This window comes from Candoia aspera, chromosome 13 (assembly GCF_035149785.1).
Source record: "Candoia aspera isolate rCanAsp1 chromosome 13, rCanAsp1.hap2, whole genome shotgun sequence".
Classification (NCBI taxonomy): domain Eukaryota; kingdom Metazoa; phylum Chordata; class Lepidosauria; order Squamata; family Boidae; genus Candoia; species Candoia aspera.
The window spans coordinates 184336-205820 of record NC_086165.1 but is presented as its reverse complement, the minus strand read 5'-3'; the positions used below and the strand labels follow the sequence as shown (position 1 = coordinate 205820).

General features: G+C 53.0%; 2 protein-coding genes across 8 annotated transcripts; one reads left to right on the top strand and one right to left on the bottom strand.

The window, feature by feature from the left end:
* Window positions 1-277: 277 nt before the first annotated feature.
* On the top strand, window positions 278-13113 carry CCPG1 (cell cycle progression 1). Of its 6 annotated transcripts, none has more exons than XM_063314205.1 (10): window positions 278-392; window positions 1006-1075; window positions 2850-2976; window positions 3582-3661; window positions 4659-4866; window positions 5988-6038; window positions 7496-7738; window positions 10106-10251; window positions 10666-12086; window positions 12493-13113. In XM_063314205.1, the coding sequence occupies exons 2-10, from the start codon at window positions 1016-1018 to the stop codon at window positions 12674-12676; spliced, it is 2520 nt and encodes an 839-aa protein (XP_063170275.1). In that variant the 5' UTR covers window positions 278-392; window positions 1006-1015; the 3' UTR covers window positions 12677-13113. The 6 variants fall into 6 exon arrangements, with proteins under 6 accessions (XP_063170275.1, XP_063170276.1, XP_063170278.1 ...); XM_063314206.1 differs by having other exon boundaries at window positions 285-392; window positions 10133-10251; XM_063314208.1 differs by having other exon boundaries at window positions 287-392; window positions 12532-13113.
* PIGB (phosphatidylinositol glycan anchor biosynthesis class B) lies at window positions 13106-19835 on the bottom strand. 2 transcript variants are annotated; one of them, XM_063314212.1, is made up of 11 exons: window positions 19048-19835; window positions 18852-18969; window positions 17843-17947; window positions 17567-17697; window positions 17010-17150; window positions 16691-16742; window positions 15745-15956; window positions 15405-15469; window positions 14538-14748; window positions 14030-14216; window positions 13106-13494 (listed from the first exon to the last, which is right to left on the bottom strand). In XM_063314212.1, exons 1-11 carry the CDS (start codon window positions 19275-19277, stop codon window positions 13354-13356), a joined length of 1593 nt encoding a protein of 530 aa, XP_063170282.1. In that variant the 5' UTR covers window positions 19278-19835; the 3' UTR covers window positions 13106-13353. The 2 variants fall into 2 exon arrangements, with proteins under 2 accessions (XP_063170282.1, XP_063170283.1); XM_063314213.1 differs by lacking the exon at window positions 17010-17150 and having other exon boundaries at window positions 19048-19292.
* Between the last annotated feature and the right edge of the window lie 1650 nt (window positions 19836-21485).

Below are 21485 nucleotides of genomic sequence, written 5' to 3'. Positions count from 1 at the left end.
CAGTGCCCGCGCGTCCTGCAGGCACGTGAAGACCGGGTTGGCGCAGGGGACGCGCCACGGGGCGGGCAGTGACGGCGACTCTCCCCCGGAGGCCATCTGGGCCGTGCCGGGCCGGCAAGCAGCGGCAGCCAGTGGCCCTCCGCGTCGCCAGGGGAACGGCCAGGCCCCGCCCTTTGTTGACGCGCGGCGGCCGGCCCTCGCCGCGCTCCCCCCTGGGGCCTGTAGTCCCGCAGCGGCTCGCCTGCCGCAGCGCCGGGCGGAGGCGGACTACGCTTCCCGGCGTTCGCCCCCGCGGGAGGCGCAGGCGCAGCGGCGTCGCCTTTCCGGCCTCTTGTTTGTTTTTCTGGCGAGGGAGGGGAGGCCCGTCGGTCGTTGCGCCGCCGCCCCAGCAGGTAGGCCGGCCGCGGCCCTGGAGCGCGTCGGGTCTCACGGCCCCCGGGCGAGAGGTGGGAACGGCTCAGAGCTTCCGGCCGGGGCCGCGGGAGGGAAGCGCCGCCGATCTGCCCCGCGGAGAGCCGATTGCGACCTCCCGACGCCCCCTGGCTGGGGGATGGCGGCCGGCGGCCGGGCAGCGCAGGGTGGGAGGGCCGGCGGCTGCTCGCCCTGCCCAGGAGGAAGCGCGGGCCGGAGAGCGCTGCTCCCGGAGCTGGATGGGGCGACGGCTGCTGCTCACCTCAGGGAAGCTTCTTCGGGCCCAAGGAGCCTCGGGGCACGGGGGGAACCGGCTTGGCACGGCGGGGGCAGCGCCGGAGGTGAGCCAGGAGGGGCTTGGTCCCCAGACGCGCCCCCCCCGTCGCGTTCCCTCCCGCAGCGGCTGTTTCGGGGTGGGAGAGAGAGATCTTTGGGCCCCCTAAGGTGGTCACCTTGGAAGGTCCTTTGCTGGCCATTGCCCAGATTGTGTTTCTGGCGGAGAAGTCCGAGTTCGAGAACGTTTGTGCCCATAAGACGGGCGCAGCCTTCATTTTTCAGCCGGGAGCTATAACCGCCTGGCTGTTTTGCTTTCAGCTTCTTGAAAATGTCAGAAATTTCCAGTGACAGCGACTCGTCATGCGGCTGGACAGTTATCAACCATGAGGTACTTGGCAGAGTGTACTTTGGGAACAGGGGCCGTCTCCCCTTGTTGTGAATTCAGGGGTAGGAACATCCTTTGCACTCTTCTTGTTGCTCTGTCCCTGGGCTGAATGGGTCTCCAGGAGAGAAAGAGCAGGACAGTGCCAACCCACGCTGGAGGAATGCCGGGATCTCTGGCAAAACACTTCTGGTATCAGGCAGAGCAGGAAATGTTCCTGCTGCTTTAGAACTGTTGCTGCAGCAAAAGAACTTTACAGGTTCAGTCAGGAATTTAGTGTGATGTAGGATAGTTTTTCCCTGTTGACTGTGTTTTGCTCGCTTGACATTTTTGTTTATTTTATTTTTATCCCGCCTTTACCATATTTTATAAATAACTCAAGGTGGCTAACATACCTAATACTCCTTCCTCCTCCTATTTTCCCCACAACAACAACCCTATGAGGTGGGTTGGGCTGAGAGAGAGGCATTGGCCCAAGGCCACCCAGCCAGCTTTCATGCCTAAGGCAGGGCTAGAACTCACAGACTCCTGGTTTCTAGCCCAGCACCTTAACCACTAGACCAAAGTGGCTCTCTAACAACTTTCTAACAACTTTCAAATCCCATGCTTTCTATGGCTTAAAGACCCCTGGCAGCTGGATTTTTTTTCCCCAGCCTTCTCTCTCTCTCTCCCCCCCCCCCCTTCCATAGATTCTGTTGAGCCGGAAGGGGAGTGCAAGGAACATGCCAGCCAAATTCAGGGCCTGGTGCTGAAAAAAGCCCTTCGCCTTCCAACCAACAGGCGAAGGGCTTTTTTCTCAGCAGTGGGGAGTTTTCTGCAAAGGCTCGTGAACACAGCTTCATCGGAGACTACCCCATCATATAATAGATGAAGTGTGTCCGCTGTTGGACTTCTTGAGTGTTCCTGTTGATGTTTACTTAAAATCCCTGATATCTTTGGCCAAGGTCTCTAGTGTCACTGGAGAAGCTCTGTTTATGAACTTCCTTCTCTGGCACCTACAAACTGTTCATATCAAAGCTTCTGAGGGTGAGCACCCCCGTGAGGAGCTGCTGCCATCCCCACCCATCAAGCAGCATAGTCCATTTGAGGCAGCCAGGGCTTGGGAGGAATCTGTCATGCCCCACAAAACAGGGTTTTGACTTAACAGAGGTTTAAAGGACCAAAGCAAGCCAGACCTGTATGAGCTAGGGTGGTGGGCAGCTGTGGGCAACCCTAATTACAGTTCTTGCGTAAGACAGAATAATTGAGGAAGAACAGGTCCTTTGAGTCATGGCACCTGAGGTGTCCTCTGGTTTCAGATAGAAGCATAGAGCAGCTCTCTCTGTACCCATGTGCCAAGCAGCGAGCTTTGAGGTGAAAGGGCAGGCACTTGTTCACAGATGGGTGCTCTGGGCTCAAAGCGACCTGTGAGGTGTCAGGCACCACAGCTGTTCTACCCAAGCTTCAGGAGGGGATCTGGGGACAAATATGGGGAGGGGGGGAGGCAAACTGCTCCCATTTCCACCCTTAACCCTCCCCTCACCTAAAGACCTATACGATTAGCCAGATTTTGGAAGGATAGAAAGGCTTTGCTTCCCAGAGGCCTCTTGCCTTCCCACCTTTATTTAGGGAGCAAACCACGCAGCTGATGAGCATCCTGCTTGTGGACTGCTTGTTGCCCATCCCTGCTCTGAGGTTCCAGTGAGGTGCTGGTTGTGGAACACCAGGGGGCTCTTTCCGGAGCTTCCAGCTCAGTTTCCTAAAATTTTTGAGTTTCCTGTGAGTGTGCTTGTGTTTTCAGGGTTCTGACATCGAAGCAGTGGCACCTGACTCTGACAGTGCAAGCGGCCATGAGGAACTGGCCTCAGAGGAATTTCCATCTCCAACTCAAGCAGAAGACCAGTGGGAGCAAGCCGCTAGCCTGCAAGGTGAGGCTGAACACGGAGCCTAGGCAGTGTTGCTATTCACACCACAGGGAATTGCATGCTTGGATTGCTGAGCCAACTGAGAGATGTCTGGCTGCATGGAAGGGGAGGGGGCCTGAGGTTAGGGTGGCCAGGAATGAAATAGGAAGCTTTGTTTTGACTCAGGTATTTGAGGATAAGCCCTGTAATGATCTTCCCTGTTTGGGGAATAAATAGGCTGGTAGTTGCTAGCGGGGTGGGAAGCATTGGCAGCATCAAAGCAGGTCCATACCCAGAGTTCCAGTCACCAGCTTGGGACTGGAACATGGGTCGCAGGCAACGTGTCAGCCTCAGAAATAGTCTGATCTGCATTAGTATTAATACCGAGCTGTTGTTCTGTAGCAGTGACTGCTGTTTCCATGGCCAGATTCACGTATAATGAGTAAAATGGACATATATGCCATATAACTGATGCAGCCCAGTTCAAATTCTGCAGCTGTGATAAGCTGAGATTGGCCTAAGCAGCACGGGTGCGTGCAAGTACGTACATATGCCTGAAAAAAAACGGGCCATTGGATAGCTCTGTATATAACGTTGATTTTGTATGTCTGCATCCTTTGCTTCTGCAGCTGACCTGGGCCAGGGTGGTGTGTCACCAGGAAGAGCTGCAAACCAGCCCCCACTGGAGCCCAGCAAGCCGGTTCCTGGGGTAAGCTGTGATTCAGCAAAGGGCTTGGAAGATCACATGCTGGGGACAGAAGCCTCTCGTGTTTGTAGCTGTCAGCAGAAAGGTGGAATGCAGCAGGTGGCCTCTTCAGAAGGGCTTCTACAGACAGAGGAGACCTGCCCCCCGCTGCTCCTTCCCACCCTGCTATGTGGCCCTGTTCTGTTGTCTGGAGGATCCCCTGTGAATGTGCCCCAATCAAACGGCTCTGGGTGCAGGTGCTCTACCTGCTCTCTGCTGGGGTTTCTCTGTGAGGCTTTTCCAACTAGGAGAAAGCGGCAGTCCGAGGGGCCACAGGCAGTCAGCTTCTTTCCCCTCAAGGGCAGTCGGGGGGTTGCCACCCATGGAAGTTGCTGTCGTGTTCCCTACCCTGAAGGTAGGAAAGGCCTGGAGTGCTGGAAAGGCCTACAGCCCTTCTGTGCCCTTGGCATCCTCAGAACAGGCCTCACCCGCCTCACCCAGCCCTGGTGCCAGCACCCCTCTGCTCAGCTGGCCAGGTCTCAGACACGCCCTTTCAGGGCTTTCTCTCCCAGCCGATAGGTCTACTCTCTGGGTCCGTGAGCAAGCTGTGGAAGCCTGGCCATCCATGTGCACGCTCTCGGTTTCAGAGGGGCTTAATAATGTCCAGGTGGGGGACATTTCCATTCAAATTATTATGCAGCACCTCTGCGAACAAATTTTTAGAAAAAATATTCAATTTCTCAGATGTAGGAAGACCATCCTAATGTTAAAGGGGAGAAAAATGGGGTTGGGGGGGAGAAAAGAAACATCCATTTAGCTCTTGAATTACATTGCCACTCTAGTTTTTAAATGCAATTTTTCATTTGAAATTTACAGAAAATACTTGTAACTTCAAAGTATTTTTCCAAGAGTTTCTGTAAAAGAAAAAACAAAAGCCTGATAAGGCACTTGCAAAAAGATACACCCATTTAATTTTCCGAGTTGGTAATAAAATGCCACTCGTTTTAACGTTATATACAAGGATGAGAAAGAAAAACTGGTGGATGAGGCTTCCTGTGTGGGGGCAGCAAGTGACGATTCAGACATTGTGACTCTGGAGGTGCCGAAGGCAGAAGACGTTGCAAGCCAGGAAGAAGCTGCCTCCGGAGATGAGGAGGGCCAGGCCTCGGAGAATTTCAACATGGGCTCCTCTTCCAGCAGCCAGTACACCTTTTGCCAGCCAGAAACAGGTACGCAGAGTTCTTCAGCCTCTCGAAAGCAGGCAGCATCCTGTGGAAACGCTCAGCGTTCTGAAGGCGACAGTCCTCAGACAGCTGCCCCAGCTTTGTGTATTGCCTTGAGTTGTTTTGATTAAGAATAGGAAACCAGTTTTCACCCTAACTCTATTGAGCATTAGAAAAAGCTAATGTTTTTGGCTCTGTGGAGCTATGTGTTGTTAGGCCCTTTTTTAACTCTGTCTCTTGAAACTTCTGTGGGGAGTGTGGGGCCCATCTGGCTCTCTGTTTAATCAGTTGAGCACCCTGGAAGATCTATGCCACCAATTAGACAGAAACCCTGCCCTCCAGTTAAGAAGGGATAGGCCTCCTTTAGGGTTTCTTAAGTGTGTTAATCTGATCATGGGCTTTACAGAGGCCTTGTACCAAATGGCCCCGTGCTGCTGCCTGGCCTCCTCTGGAAGAGAATGCTGTTCTTTGCACAGGGCAAGCAGAGGCAAAGGCGAGTCTTTGTTATGGGGACCTGGGACTTGTCCAGCAAACAGTCACCCATATCATTTAAAACAAAGGTGGGGATTTTTTTACCTCTGTTGGGAAGCAAGATGGAGCATAAATGAGTATTTCTAAACCCTTATTTGGAGCTGTAGGTTAGAGTTAATATTTAACCTCAGGTAAACTTGATTCACCGAGTTCAAATCTGCTTTCTAGTCTATAACCGCTGAAAGAGCCAGCCTCTTCTAGTCAGTCTATCTGGGAAATTGCATGTTTTAAGTCAAACCATCTCTGGCATTAGAATAACTTTTCCTCCGCCTCAACCTGTTCTGGGGGGAGATGCAGATGGTGAGCTGGTCAGATAAGGTGATTGAAAGCAGACTGACGGGGATTGTAGTCTGACGCCTCTGGGGGTCCTGCAAACAAGTGCCCCTTTGGTGGGGTCTGGAGTCTGACCAGGGAGGGGTCAAGGGAAGCAGGGCTGCTGCTCTGGGTCCACCCTGGCTTTAACCAGAGAGCCTCCTTCAGCCTCCGGCAAGAAGCCGGCCCTTCCCCACCGTCCCTTGTACACGGAACAGGTGACCCTTTGCCGTGTCGTCTCAACCAGAGGTTACAATCTCTTCCTTCTGTTTTGTGTGCAAAAGCCGGTTGGCTGGAGCAGCTCTGGACGGTCCCGCAGTGGGCGAGCGGATGGGGTAAGCAGCCAAACGAGCCAGTGGCCGCCCCCCCCCTTGCTGGCACGATGGCCGGGCGGGAGGCGCTTTCCTGCTTTATGGGTCTTTTGAAGAAGCGAGGGTGCGTCCTCCCTCCTCACCCCCCTGCAAGAAGGAATCCCTGGGGGACGTGTGTGTGTGTGTGGAGGGGTGGAAGAGAAGGCCTCCTGGGGTGCCAAGAGATGGCTCCTCAGGTGAAGCCAGGGCTCTAAGAGTAATTGAGGGTCTTGGGGCAAGTTAAAAGACTAACAAACACCTAAATCCTGACTCATAAACCAAAAGGCGCCTGCATTAGTGGGCCATTATAAGGAAGCACCTTCCCCCTTTCTGTTGCAAGACTGATAGCTGCACTTGTACCATCTCAAAGACCAAAATCTAGCCAGCTTTGTGCCTTTGGTTTCTGATTTGTTGCTTACTGTGTGTGTGCGCGTGCAATTGTCCATGCATGTGTATAGGCATGCAATTTTCCAAGTATGGGTGTGCTTAATGAAATCCCTCGCGTAACACGAGGACTTGTTCAGTAATGGGGCTTCTTGTGCTGGCCACCTGTCCCTTAGGGATGATGCCCCGGCTTGCCTCCTGGCAAGCCTTCTGTGGCTGGAGGAGACACACCTCCCAGGGAGCCCCTTCCCAGCCCCTTCAAAATGGGAACATTGGCTTGGCCTTGGACCTACTGGGCAGAAAGAACAGGACAAAGAGGCGGATTCGGGGGAGCGTTCCCTGCACCTGACTGCTCACAAGGGGGAAAAGGCTGCTTTCTGCAGTGCCAGCCTAGCTAACCCCTCGCATGAGCAGCGGCTGTGAGTTTTGGCCCCATTCCTTTAGCCCCAATCAGAACATTTGGCCTTGCCCTGCCCTCAGCCGGGCAGCAGTCTGCCATTCTGGCTGGTTTCTCTTCTGAACTATGCCTGCCATGCAACTAGCATAACAGCAGCTCTTTGTATGGTGCCAGGTGTGTTTTAGCTGCTGGTTGAAATATGTGACGTTAAATGATGTTGGAGATGAGCTGCAGTAAGATACTGAGTGCTTTCCCCTTTGAACGACTACCTGCATTCCTGTCGGAGGCCAGTTTTCCATTTGCAAAAGGGCACCAACATGATGTGATTGGACAGTACGGGACCTGCCCAGGATTCAGCCCCAGAAAGCCTGGAGGTGGTACTGAGAGTTCCGATTTCCACTTGACAGAACCCTGGCTGCTGCAGCGCCAGCAAGCATGGAGTTAGGTGCCCATGGTGTCCTCTGGAATACAAGGGAGGCCTGTGGGCAGAAGGGCTGCTCCCCCTGACCTGTGCCAAGGGGCCCAAGGGAAGGATGAGGCTGGGCAGGCACCCTCCCAGGCCTGCTTGCTTGGAAGTCCTCAAGTTTGGGAGGAAGAAGCTGCTTTTGTGCCCAGAGGGGGCCCGGAGGGCCTTTGTTTATCGTCTGTGTTTGTTGCCCAGTTTTTCCGCTGCAGCCAAGTGGCGAGGAATCCAGCAGCGACGAAACCAGCCACTGCTCCAGCCCTGCCTTGCGGCGGCGCCGTACAAAGAAGAGGCTTCTCTCCAGTTCAGAGTCAGAGGAGGGCCTCCCACTGCATGACCCAGAAGTCAAGCAGGCCAAGCACTTGCTGAGCAGCGGCCTGAACAGGTGCATCATCCTCGCCTTGGTGATTGCGGTCAGCATGGGCTTTGGGCATTTTTATGGTGAGTGCAGCAGGGATGGAGAACACACAGCCAAACAAAATTCTCCCTTTCTGGCATTTTAAGGGGCAAAATAGCCTGAAAGATTAAAGGCTGCTGCATTTTCGGCACACCTGGGCTTTTATGTTGGGATTGATGGTCCCTGAAGGCCATTTATGCATACATTAAGACTCCAGTGCAAGAGCAGACTTGCCCAAGCACGTGATGCTCTGCAGCCAGCAGGAGAGCTGAAGGGCCTCAGGGTGAACTGCCAGACTGGTGCTGGGGAGACCCGTGTTCCGGTTCCCTCTGTGCCATTGTAGCTTCCTGGGGGATTTGGGGCCAGTCATTCTCTCAGCCCAGTGAGCCTCATAGGGCTGATTCTGGGGGATGAAATAGGAGGACAGTGTAGTGTGTACACCGCCTTGAGGTCCTTCAGGAAAGGTGGGTTATAAAACTAATAAAATTCAAATTCTGAACTGCTGGGAAAGAGGCTTTTTCTCCCAGGTGAGCAAAGGAATAAAGAGGATTGTTCAATGCAGCGCTTAGCATATGGATTTGGCTTGGAGAGGTCCAGGTTCCAATCCTTCTTGCCGATTCCCTGCTTGGTTGCCAGCCAAGGACTCATGCCAGGAGCTCTCTCGCAGGATGATCCCTTGTCCTCCTGGGAGAAAAAGTGGAATATACACTGGGTAAAGGTAGGCGCTTTCTGCAGTGGCGGATCAGGAGAGTGCGCCAGCGCCACTGACTCATCAGAGGAATCAAGCTAAATCCACCATTTCTAGCTGCCTGCCCCATCCACAGAAATACTGAAGGCGTAGATGTGGAACGCTACTTCTCTTTATAGCTGGTTGCAGTAGAGGGAGTAAGCAATCCATGTGGGCTCCCTACCTGACTCTCCAAGGTACTCTGGGAAATTCTGCAGGGGCTCCAGTTTCCAAGAGTTGGGGTTACTTCCAGTCCCAGCCAAGTGCTCACGAGAAAGGCTGCTCTCCAGAGGCAGACTCCCACGCAGGTGAGCATGGCTTACAAATCCAGCGACCTCATCCTTGCACTCTTGATACACATCATTTTGTGTGTTGCAGGGAAAACTTTTGCAAATCAACCATGAACCACCTTTGGGGGTTCTGTGTCTTTTCTTTATTCACATAATGTGATGGAATGTGAGGGAGACCTTGGGAACAGAGGGAAGAGATGCCGTTCAGGGAATGATAAAAGGAAAGGGAGCCCAAGAGAGGGTGGCGGTCCAAAGAAACCTAGGAAACACCCTACTGGACCACCCAAGCTGTAAAGAGGGAGGGCGGGAGATTTGTCCTTTCAGACTTGCAAGGTTCTGTTAATGGAGCCTAACAGTAAAGTAGAACTAGCTCATCTGGTTGTGTTTCCTGCCTGGTTTACCTGAAAGGGCTGACACATAATTACTAAAAACAACCAGCTGAGAAACAAAAATATCTTCCAAAATATTCCTTCAGATGGGGACCCAGATTATGGGTAAAATTCTGGTTTCCTAATGAACTGGCTCAGAACCAGCTTGGAATGAAGCGGCATAGAAATTCTTAAGATTGATAGATAGTGCTTATTGGTTTCTGGTGGTCCCAGATCCTGGTCTGGAGGTAGAAAACATCATTACAGTGTCATCTGAGTAATGCTGATATCCATCTGCTACTTTTGCCCCCAGGGAAATTTGAAGGTAAGAGACATTATTGAAAGGTGTTGCTGTGAAATTGAGTTTAGCCACCTTTGCCAGATGTGCTTTGGGTTTTTTGTTTCACTGTGGGTAGGGTGGCCTTTAACTGCCCTTTCTCCTGGGAGGTTCTGTCCAGCCTAAGGGCAGTTCTGCATCTGCGCTGGGAGAAATCAGGTCTACCTTCCCTCAGCGCTGTCTCTGTGTGTTTTTGGCAGTGGCTGCTGCTCCTTTGATCCTAGCGGATCTTTCCGTTTGTTGGGGGTTGCTGCATGGGGTTCTTCAACTAAAAGTGCCTACTGCACATGGCTGTGAGCCAGAGATGCTTCAGTCACTGACAGCATTTCTCATAAAAAAGAGCGTCAGTTTTCAGGTATCCCCTATCCAGGCTGATGCAGCTTGGTGCAGCCACTGTTTTAAAGAGGGCTGGTATGGGCTTGACCCCGGTTTATGCTCTTTTCAAAACAGGCGCTAAGCATGTGGTGCTGGTTGCAAGATTGCATGCCTACCACATTAGCTGCATTCTTATACTATATAAGCTGCTGCTTTAACAACAGATCGAAACTTTTGCCATGGTTTGAAACCTTCATTTCTATTAAAGCTCAGTATTTCAGTCTGCTCTACCAGGTCATAGTTCAGTTTATAAAACTGAAGAAAGAAAATACATGTCTCTAATAAGCTGCCTAACTTCCCATTTTTCTCATCAGATAAAAAAGGAAATTTTCTGTTTCAAGGTACAGTTCAGATCCAAAAACGGCAGGAACTGGTGGAGAAGACTCACGAAGATGAACTGAATGATATGAAGGGGGATCTTTTGCAATGCCAGCAACAAGGAAGTAAAACGCAGTGTGGGGTAAGGAGAATGTTTCCATTCCCTGCAGATTGAAAACATCTCAGTCCTGAGCATTTGCCCCCTTCTGTTACATGGTTTTGCAGCTTTGTCACCTCAAGCAGCCAAAGACAAGCGGAGGCAACGCATTGTATTTGTTGTCTTCCATGAGCTCCAGACCCACACGTCACTAAGTCTGAGGAAGACACGAGGCCAAGCGCTTGCCTCGTAGTGGAACGCAAAGTGGGGAGCTGAAGCCCACTGCTCCTCATTTCCTCTCCCTGCAGAGCAGGGCAGGCAGGGAGGGAGCCTTCCTGCTCTCTGAGTTCTGCTGCTGCCAAATTGTCCCGTCTTGGCTAGGACCACAATCTCTTTTTCCCTTCTCTGTTTTTCCACCGCTGGAACTTGTGCGACTTTGTGCTTTCTTTTTCCACCCAGTCTCTGAAGGAGGGCCTCACAACTTGCTTGCTCACAGCAGAGTTGGAAAAGAGGTCCTTTGAATCCCAGAAACATCACCTGGCTTCAGAAAACCAGCACCTGAGGGAGTCTTTGCAGAGGGAGGAAAAAGCACTGGCACGGTTACAGGAAGAGCTGAGGGAGCTGAGGGAACAAATAAGACACTTGGAAAGCAAAGGTCCCAGCCCAGAGTCACTGATTGCTACCGAAAATCAAAAACTCAGAGTGCATTTGGAGGAGGAAAAGCACAGAACGCAGAGTTTCATGAAGCAAAAGGAGACGTCGTTGGCTGAAGCCCAGATGCTAAGAAGGGAGCTTGACAAAGAGCGCCAGGTGACAATGGCACTTCGGGAAACCCTGGAGAAGCTGAGTTCTCAGCCAGTGCCGCTGGAGACAGAGGCCAGCTTGCTTAAGAGCCAGGAGTTGGAAACCCTGCGTGGGATGCTGACTGAGCTGGAGAAGAAGCTGAGCTTCGAGCAGCAGCGGTCAGACTTGTGGGAGAAACTGTATGTTGAAGTTAAAGATCGTGCAGAGAAGCAAGAAAGAGCAGAAAAAGCCCAGAAACCAGCTGGGAAAGGAGGAAGCCAAAGTAAAGCCAAGCCAAAAGCAACCTTTTTTGGTTCTGTAAAAGAGACGTTTGATGCCATGAAGAATTCTACCAAGGAATTCGTACGCCACCATAAGGAGAAAATCAAGCAGGCCAAAGAAGCTGTGAAAGAGAACCTGAGAAAGTTCTCTGATTCTGTCAAGTCCACCTTTAGACATTTTAAGGACACAACAAAAAATATCTTCGATGGAAGAGAGAAGAAAAGGTACGGTGACAGAAGACACGAGATTAACAGAAAAGGGAGGACCACGTATCAGGCAGACAGTTCCCATGAAGGGCCAGCTAAGACAGCACACCCCAGGGCCCCGGGCAGCCAGAGGCCTTTCAGCCACCGGAGACCACCCGAGGCCGCCCGGCCCCTTCCGCCCTCACCCGCAGATGCTGCTTCCAGGGAGTGTCCCAAAGGCCCTGCGGGGAGCCGGAAACACCACACCCTTCTAAAAGGATGTTCTGGCATTTTTGACTGTGCCCACCAAGAATTTGTTAGTCTCTTTAACAAAATCCTGGATCCTATTCGGGCTGATGAATTTAATCAATTAATGCACAAGTATTTGCAGCAAGAAGTAAAGAACTTTCATCACTGGCAAGAACTGGAGATTTTCGTCAACAAGTTTTTCCGCAATGGCGTCTTTATCCACGACCAGATGCTGTTCTCAGATTTTGTCAGTGATGTCAAGGACTATCTGGAAGACATAAAAGACTACCAGAGACGCAGTGACAGAGCATTTGAAGACTTGGACAAATATATATACCAGTACTACTTCCATTACGATCAGTTACCTCAACATGCACCCAGGTGAGTGCAAAGCGTGGCCAATTATTGCTATTTGTATGGCACCAGGGAGAGGACAGGACTGCACACCTTTCTGCTTGGCACATGGGGGGGGGGCAATCATAGCAATGCCTTTGTAGGGAAGGCCTCTAGCTGAGGCGAAAAAGGCAATCCCTTTTTACGCTCAGGGCATGAGTTCCAGGGAATATTTGCCTGATGGCCAGTTTCTTTGCTCCACTAAACACTAGCATCAGGAATATTAATTGATCAGGGAAATTCCACAGTGTTTGTCAAAAGCAGTTTGCCGGCTTCCTGGATTGTTCTTTCAGATGAGCAGAGGCACGCTCATCTGACAAGGAGCTGAATACCCAGACTTGAGGCTTCCAAGCAGGGAAGACGTTTGAGCCCAACTTGCTTTCTCCCTTTACAGCTATCCCAGTCAGCAACCCTCTTTCACATCCTCCTACAGCCCTCAGCAGGAAGGACACATTCCGAAGCACCAGCAGCGCCACAAGAGGGAAGGCCGATGGCAAAAACGAGGGCGCAGCAATGGGAGGCACACAGCCAACTTGGAGATAGAAGTGGGACGGCTGCCTTTTGACCCCAAGTACTGAGCGGTTGCGTGGAGCCCTGCAGGCTGGCAACAGGTGCCCCTGATCAGCCACGGCAAGAGCTTTCCCCAGGGCAACTAAAGGCCGACTACCCCAAAGCTCTGTTGGCTTTTCCATCCCCATCCTTCCTGCCTCGCGTTCTTGTGAAGCATTAATTAATTTGGCTGCTTTCTACTATTACAATAAATAAGCAGGGTAAGCAGTAGCTTTAGGCAAGTTGTAAAATAAGCTTTTTTGCACTTGTTGGTACTTGGTTCTAATGTAAGATTATATGGTACTGATTTCATTTCATGCTCTCCAGAAGCACATCTTTTATGGCTGTTTAATTATTCTGATCATGATGGGATTATTTGTGTGGACTCCTGATCATCTTGCTTTTAAATTTTTTTGCACATCTGTATGTTGTAAAAATAAAATAATATAAAGAGGTGGTTCCAAAATGTCTTATTTATAGAAGTTTGCATAGCTGTACATACTCTGAGCAGATCTGAAGTCTTCACAGATGTGTCACAGAAGGCAGCCTTTGCCAGAGCAAATGTGCTGGTACCTTCCACCTCCCCAGAGCAAGCAAAGCAGCAGCGAAAGCCCCTAAGCCGCGTTTTGGGCCTACGTCTGAGCATACTTAAGGTCAGGGCTGCTGCTTTGTTGTTTCCCCTGCATCAGCACCACCTGCTCATCTCTTAAACCAGTTTGGCCAATCGTCTCCAAAATAAGTTTTCGAATACATAAATGTGGCTTCCAACTCGTCCTTGAGGCATATGGGTGTGAAAGAATGTGGCAGCTTTTACATAACTGTTTGAAATCAGAAACGGTGATATTTCCTGTAATTAAAAATACAGTTAAGGATTACATACACTGCATCTACTTTGAAAAATGTTCATTCAATAATTTGTTTGGGAAACTGCAAAATGAAACTAGTAGATAGGATCAGAGCAGGAGAGACCTTGGAAAACTCCGCCAAGCAAAGGTAGTTTTGCCTTACTGCAGACATGCCTCGAGCGCATGGTTTCTTTTCAGTGAGAAACTCGATGCTCCCACAGCTGCATGGCAAAAGAGTGGGCGCTAAAGTGAGCTGGCAAGACTTGGTTGTGGGGCAGGGATACCCATTCACCTGCATTATCCTAAAGGAGACAAACCTTTGTCATGGGCTGCCATCAGGGCATTCAGCAGGGGGGCACTCTGGTGTGCTCCTCCAGCAGGACTTGTCTCCTTGGCAGGCTTTGCATCCCTAGCCCTGTCAGGACCTGCACACCGCCCTTGGAGATGAGGCTCACTGCTGAAGCTGCTATGAGCCATGCTAAGAAAGGACCCCAAAGTTTCAGTGCTGCTGATTGGGGGACTTGGGGGCTTCCATACCTGCTCAAGAACGTTGAAGAAGACCAGGTGGGAGGGCAGCTGCGTGGCAGTGGCATTAGGGAACTCTCCGCTGAGCCACTGGAGAGGGTGGGAGTAAAATAACTCAGCTTCATCAAGATAGTTGGCTCTTCCCATCAAATCTGGAGGGCACTGAAGAAATCTCAGTTGCAGTGGACAGTGAATATGGCTAGGAGCAAAAAAACCAGAACAGCTGAGAAGGGGAGCTGGCTGGGCTGATGTTCTTCTAACATACCTGCCTTTTTTTTTCCACTTCTAAAAAACACAAGGGGGGTGGGGCAGAGATGGGAGACTTCTCTGTTGCGCCCACGTCCAAAGGGATTGTGGTGCAAGTTGCGGCTCAGAGACCTTCCTGCATTGAGATAAAAACACAAGGCCTCCTGGAACCTGGTCTTTGTGACCAGGGAGGCAGGAACACTCAGCCTTTGGGAAATGCCATTTCAGCAGAGGAGGAGGACAGGTGGCATGGCAACAAGACCTTAGCCCTTACCTGTAGAAAGGAGTTGAATGACAGGGCATTAGCAGGAGAACGGATGCCTGCTTTTGGGCCAAAGGGCTGCAGAGCTCCCGGAGGTAAGCCATCACATCAAGAGTGCCACGCTGATGGACCAGCCCAGTGTAGAGGGCAAGGAGCAGGTTGGAGCTCAACAGAAAGGAGACGGCGGCCCTTCTCCACCTCTTCAGCTGAGCCAGTGAACGCCCTGTGGAGAGGGGGGCAGCTGTGCATGTGAGCAAGTTGGAAACAGCCAGACCGCAGGCACCATCCAGACTGCTGCTCAAGCAATCTGAATTGTGGTAGACCAGGGAAGGGATGCGTTTGTTTTTGTTTCTCAGCTGACAAATAATTGCCTGAGAGAATAAAGGCCATACACAGCGCAAACACCTGTGGGCATTGCCACTTCGGGCTGTGAATTACTGGAATGAATGTGACAACCAAAGTACCAAAATACCAAGAGAATAAGGAAGAACTGAACTCTCAAGTAGGGGGGAAGCTGCTTTGGCTGCTGGGCGGGTGCTCACAGTTGGCAAAGATCCATGGGATGGGGCTCCTGCCGTTTTTGCAGAACAGCCTACCAGAACGGCTACCACACAACAGCTGTACACTCTTTGTCCAATTTTACTTCTAGAAGCAAATCCTGGCCTTTTTACCAAAAGGGGGGTAATTGGAACCACATCCTTGTGATTTTAAATCCTTTGCGGGCATACAGGGTTTTATTTTCAATGTGAAGAGCATTTCACAACTTCCAGGGAGCTCATTTCTGTTTCCTTTGAAGCATTTCATGTGGCAAAGGGGGGTCTGGAAAGCAAAAGTGGGGCCCCCAAAGGACCACGATAGACTTCAAGCCAAAATGCTTACCACAGAAGAGCATGCAGATGGGCAGGATGGGATAGATAAATCGGAATTCTTTGTGACGAAGTACGCTGGAAGAAATAGACAGGGCAAGGCCATCGCGGAGGTGCCCCCAAGCCCAAAGCTGCCCTCCTCTTCCTCAGAAAATCTGTAAGGCTCCGTCCTGCTACGAAAAAGACCAGGAGGCTCCCCTGGCTGCAGGAGTGTTCCCCTTTGCTTGGCTGAAGGGCAAAAAACTGATTAAGCCACCTCCAGCAAGGAAAGGCAACAATAGCCTTACATCCACAGAGGCAATGGGGACAAGCACATGAGTGAGTCTCAATGCCCAAAAAGGTATACGGGGTACCTGTAGGCTGCCACCGTCCAAAGCACGACCACCAAGAACACACGATGCTTCCTCGAAGCGTGGAAGCAGCCATGGAGGAAGAAAGGCAGGTGAGGGCCCAGGATCACTGGCAAGCCCTGGGTGAAATACCAGTGCCAGGAGTGGGATCCATAGAAGGCAGCCAAATCATGCAGGACATTAAACTTCAGAAAGTTGAGTGGAACCACAACCCACTGCAGGAATGAGAGAAACAACAGCCAGGCTGCCCCATGACAGGAATGACTGCAAGCTGGGGCTGCTGCCTCCCCTGCACTCCTCGCCTCTGGGGAGGCGTTTAGATGTGCCTCCCAAACAGGCGCCGTGTCATCCCAATTCTCCTTTTTCAGACCAAAAGGTTAAGCAGGGCCAGGTCTGATTAGAGCTTGGATGGGAGATGGCCAGCTTGGCAGGCTCTAAGCTGGACTAGGAAGCTGGAAAAATGCAAGGAGGTGCCAGCAACCAAGCTCAACTTGACTTAAGGGAATGTGGCACAGCTTCAAGGGCTGGGAGGGAATTTGCTTCACTTGGCAAGGACTGGCGACACCCTGATGCAACCAAATCATTGTCCTACACACATAACCCACGCACACAATTACATAGTTGGAAAAAGGAACCAGGGATGGTGCAGAGTGGGGGGCCTGTGATATATAGCCTGTGTTGGTCTCATCCTCAAAACAAGGTCCTGGGCTCAACGTCTTTAACCAGTTTCTCCTGTAAGCCGAAAGCCTTGCCCCTGTCTGAAAATGACGATAAAGGAGACAGATAAAAGGGGCAGAGAAGACAGGATAGCCCCAGGGAGGAAAGTGGCTCATCTCAGTCTTCCTGAGGCTGTAGGAAGAGCAGGCCTCGGACAGAGCCAGCAGCTCTTCCCAGGCACTTGGATCCCAGGCTTGACAATCCTTGGGTGCATCTGATAACACCAGCTTACCTTGCCAAAAAAGACCCTGTCGACTACTAACGAACCTCCCAAAGCGATTAGTCTGTTAAAGAAAGAAAGGAACATCTGCCTGGAAGAAAGTCAGGTTTCCCTCACGAGGCCCTGGATGGCCCATGCATTGTTCCCCACATCCTGTGCTCTTTCCCATCCACCCCACCTCAAGCACCACAGCTCCTGCAGCTAAGCAACGGTTCCTTTTTGTGACTTCCCCATTTCACTTCTGTGTTGCAACTGGCTGCCTTGAGCATCATTTGAGAGGTGAGCCAGGCATGGCAGTGATTTTACCAAGGTTCAGTAAAGACCCACTTACCCCACTGGAAGGCAAGTGCCCCAGAGGAGGTGCCTCTTGTCAGACTCCTTTACGAAGTGCCAGAGCAGCAGCGGGGCCCACAGAATGGCAGCTGTTGGGCGGATGACGCACGCCAATGCAACCAGGGCCAGATAGCACCTGCTGGAAGGACGGCAGACAGGAAAGTCCAGGACAGCTTCAGCAAAGCCACTGAGATGGGCTCCCGTGCCACAGTTCAGCCCTGGGGTTTACTCAAGTTTAAGGGCACGTGGAGCTGCAGCCTAATGCATTTTGTGAAAGCTGCCCTTAGTTAAAGAGAGGAGGAAAACAGAGAAAGGCCCAAAGTCCCTGTGCTCGAGGCTGAAAAAAGCTCAGGTAAAGGCAGAACTTTTCCAAAGAAAACAACAATATGTTGGGAAACCAACCAAGCACAAGAAACTTCCGTCTGGGAAGGATGACAACAATGGCTATTTCTCCAAGTTCAAAGGTGTAATAAAAAAACCTTAATTTCAAGTCTAAGCTCCTCTGTCTGTTCTGCCTCTCCCACCCCACCCCCAGCCAGATATAAAGCATCTCACCTGTTCTCCATTTTGGTGCCTTCCGTGGGATAGCAACGAAGGGCAAAGGTGGTGAGAACCGCTTCCATGGTGTTGGTCAGGGTCCTGGTACAACAGTACCATGTGAACCAAGAGCACAACTGGCAAAAGTACTGGAAACAAAGCAGAAGTCAGGTGCGCGTGTGAGGAGGGGTCCAATCACAGCAGGTCCCCTTGCCATGAAGCCTGTCAGGAGACATCCTACACTACTGGTTGGGCTGCCAGACTTCTCCCCGAGGGGGGGAGGCTGAGACTCACCACCCATTTGGCCGTCTCAATGTTGTCCAGTCGCTTTGCTAAGGAATATAACTTCACATCTGCAAATGCTGCCAGAACTGCCTGGAAAACCCTAGGGAGCCAAATCTGTTAGGGATGAGAAGACAAAACAAGAGTATGGAGGGAGTTCTGGCTTCTTTCCAAAAGGAGTCTGATCTTTCACTAAAAATACAAATGTACATTGAAACAAAAAGCTTCCAAAAACACAACACTCAAACCAGGAGAACTAAAACCAGCAAAGACTGTACTGACATATGGCTTTCCAGTATAGCTGTTTGGGATTTTTCACAGACCGGCCTTGTGTTTTTAAGCCATGCAGCTTTGTCAGCCTGCAGTCTGACCTCAGCCAGTCTCTGCCGAAGGGCTTACCTCCTAGGACGCTACAGAACTGCTGCCCACCACATGCAGTGGGCATGACTTGGCCATTTCTAAGGCTCCCATCGGATTGCCTTACAACTGGCAGGCAGCTTTCCTTGGCAACACATTACAGACAAGCCAAGGGGGTGCCTGACTTAATTTGGCCCTTTGGGGTGGGTTTCAGGATGGAGAACCTCTGGACAGCAAAACCCCAAGGGCCAGAATTTGGCAGCCAAACGGCTGACTGAATGCTGCTGCTGGGGGCTTTTATTGTTATTTCTAAATAGGAATGGGATTTTAAGGCGGACATGAGAAAAAAACGCTCCCCCCCCCGTTTCTTTCCATTTCTGGACTTTTCTTAAAAATACCATCGAACATCGGGCCTTTTTACAAAGGAGCTCGGGGGCCCAATCCCACAAGTTCCTCCGCACTTGGCATGGTCCGAGGGCCGCCGAAGTGCCGCATCCAATCGCAGGCGCCGCACTTCGGGAGGCCGGCGGGGTCCGCGGGAGAAAAGGGCCGGGGAGAGAGGCCAGGAAGGTCGGGGTCCTCTTTGCCGGGGGGATCACGCGTCCCCGCCCGGCTCTGCTTCCCAGCTCGACGCGGGGCGCGAGGGGGCGGCGGGTCTGCTCACCAGCAGCGGCGCCTCGTCCTTCGCCAGCAGCTGCAGCACCTTGTAGAGGCCCGCGAAGAGCAGCGGGTACAGCGGGCTGCGCAGGCCCTCGGCCCACTCCCAGGTCAGGCTCCCGTATCTGGCGCCGCCGTTAAGGACTCCACGCGGCTCGGGGGTGGGGGGAGGGGGAAGGGGAGCCCGCCCCGCCGCAGGATACCCGAAGGCTGCCCGGTGCGCCACCTCCAGCGACTGCCAATACTCGTCCGGGACGAAGCTGGTCCGCACCGAGACGCAGCAGACCAGCCGCAGCGCCAGGCTCAGCGCCAGGAGCCGCCGGGGGGCCGCGGGGCCGCCCGCCGCCCGCCGCTCCGGCCCCTCCGGTCCCCCGCGCCGCTCCGACTTCCGCTTCCGAGGCCTCCCGGCAGGCGTCCCCCTGCCCGGCTCCATGGCGACCGCGACCGACGGGCGGCGGCGGAAGGGCGCAGGCGCGGAAGGAAGGCGGGCGCGCCTGCGCCGATTCTCTGCGCGTGCGCGACAGCGGCGGGGGCGGCAGCCATGCGCGGGCTGGAGCCGGTGGTGCGCCTGGTCGTGATCTGCGTGCTGGGGGTGGGCGGCGGCATCTACGGCGCGGAGCCGATCCGCAAGGAGGCCGCCCGCTTGCGCGCCCTCTCCGGCTCCCCCCCGCCGCCGCCCGGGGAGGCACCCCCGCCCCCCTAGAGGACCCGGAGACGCCCGGCCCGAAGCTGCAGGAGGCCCGGCCCGGCGGAGGCGGAGGCCACTCCTGGGACTTGCAGTCCAGCGCTGCCCGGCGGAAGCTTCCCCGCGGCGAAGAGAAGGACCGCTCCCGCTGGTGGCCGCGGCACCCGCTGCCCCTCCGCGGACCGAGATCCGAGCCTGGGCCCCGGGCTTGGGGCTGCCCCGGCTCCTTTCTGCCAAGCGGACCCCGGTTGCAACGTGGGCCTTTCGGTGGGAAAACCTGTGTTTTGCCTTTGGTTTCCTGACAGTTCACGTCCGTGAGCCGAAGCCCGGCGGGGCGTCATCCCGTCCCAAGTACAAGGACGCTGCTTAGAATGCACTGGGGGAACGCGGCGACTTCCTTTTTTCCTCGCGGAGATGTAATAAATTGCTGGGAAACGAAAATGCTGCGAGCGGGTCGTTCTTTCTTTCCTGCGACTCCGCCGGTCTCTCTTTGAAAAGGGCAACTGTTTTCCTTGTTTACAGTGACTGGTAAAGGGAGCGGAATTTCCACTTCTTGCCTTTTGGAGTTCAAAGGCGCCCGGTTTGATCCTTTCAAGTCAGGTGAAACCCAGCCCAGGGTAACTGATCCTGCTACCACCGGTAGCCCTGGGGATGCGGCCCACAGGGAGCACCTAGTGTAGGTAACCCCCCACCCCCACCCTGGAGGCAAGGAAGGTGGAGATGATCTCACACAAATGGCGACCTTTCAAGTTCTGTCTTTCACAGGGCCTGAAGAAGCTGGTGTTCCAGGCCTTTGCAGGAAGGAAGCCAGATCAGGGCTGATGTTTCTCCCAGTTCTTGTCTCTTATCTTGGCAGAGCCCTTGATTCCCTGGGTCTGAGCACAGAAAGAGGACCAGGCCTGGTTGCCAACCAGCCCTCCGAAACGGCTGCTACTGAACTAGCCGCCCAGAGTCACTTGCTGAGATGGGCGCCTATAGAAATCAAACACAAACAAACTCATGGCCAGCAGCTGCCAGTCTGTGCAGAACATTCCCTCTGGATGGGGCAGTACTCTGCCTTGGCAGAAGGGGCTTCTCCTGGCAGTTGCTCCAGCTGGAACAGGATACGAGGGCACCACTGCTTCCTGCCCCTTCCAGGCTGGAGTCACTGCCAGCCTGTGAGGGCCAACTTCCCTGGGCTGGTAGAGGCAGAAATTAGCGTTGCCCAACTGTTGTGGAGTTTTGTGGCTCAGCAACTCCATTGCTCCCAGTGCTTCCACTAGTGGAAATTGCTGGGCACAGCAAGGAGGGCTCCCGCCCTCTGCCCAGGACCCCAAAGAGCCCTTCAGCAGGCGCTACTGCAAGGAGCTTCCGCCTCTTTCTGCCAAGGGGCACCAGGGGCTGCTCCTTGCCCCAGTTTCTCTGACAGTGGAAAGCATCCTCCCAGGCCAGGGGTGGGGGTGGGTGCTGCAGCATCACTTGGCCAGCCACATGACCGTCAGCTGAGAATCACTGGGGGGCGATACGCCAGCTGGCTGGTGGGGCTTCGAGCTGCTCTCTCAGCCGGCCTGTTGCGGGCCCTTTGGCATCAAGTAATCACTGCTAGAGCCTCCAGCCACATTTGCATGGAGTTAGAGTTCCTTCTCCACAGGAAACCCACCCCTTGACATGCCAGGATGCCTTGTCTTTCCAAGCAGGTAGGTGGTACTCCCCCTCTGATGCTTGCAGACACTGTGGCAGCTCTTTAGCTCAATGCAAACTTCCTGGATAGTTTTTTGGTTCCATGCTGTACCAGAACAAATGCAATGGCTGCAGGTTGACTGTAAAGCCAGTCCCTAACTGCACCCACTCTGAGAAGGAACGCCGATGCAGCAGGACTCCCTTCGAGGGAAAAGTGGCAAGGCCGGTGTTAAAGAGGAAGGCAGAAGCCCATCGGCAGCGGCCAGGACCCAGGAGCAGGGGGGCAGTGGGTGGAAA

Bases quoted from the DNA above. Each gene is read 5' to 3' on its own strand.
- PIGB (XM_063314212.1), bottom strand. From the start codon at position 19,277: ATGGAGCCGGGCAGGGGGACGCCTGCCGGGAGGCCTCGGAAGCGGAAG. The intron at 17,151-17,566 runs GTGAGATGCTTT...CCGTCCTTCCAG, and splicing joins GGCACCAAAATGGAGAACAG to CAGGTGCTATCTGGCCCTGG. The intron at 14,217-14,537 runs GTAAGGGCTAAG...TTTTGCTCCTAG, and splicing joins CATTCAACTCCTTTCTACAG to CCATATTCACTGTCCACTGC.
- CCPG1 (XM_063314205.1), top strand. From the start codon at position 1,016: ATGTCAGAAATTTCCAGTGACAGCGACTCGTCATGCGGCTGGACAGTT. The intron at 1,076-2,849 runs GTACTTGGCAGA...TTGTGTTTTCAG, and splicing joins GGACAGTTATCAACCATGAG to GGTTCTGACATCGAAGCAGT. The intron at 3,662-4,658 runs GTAAGCTGTGAT...GTTATATACAAG, and splicing joins CCAGCAAGCCGGTTCCTGGG to GATGAGAAAGAAAAACTGGT.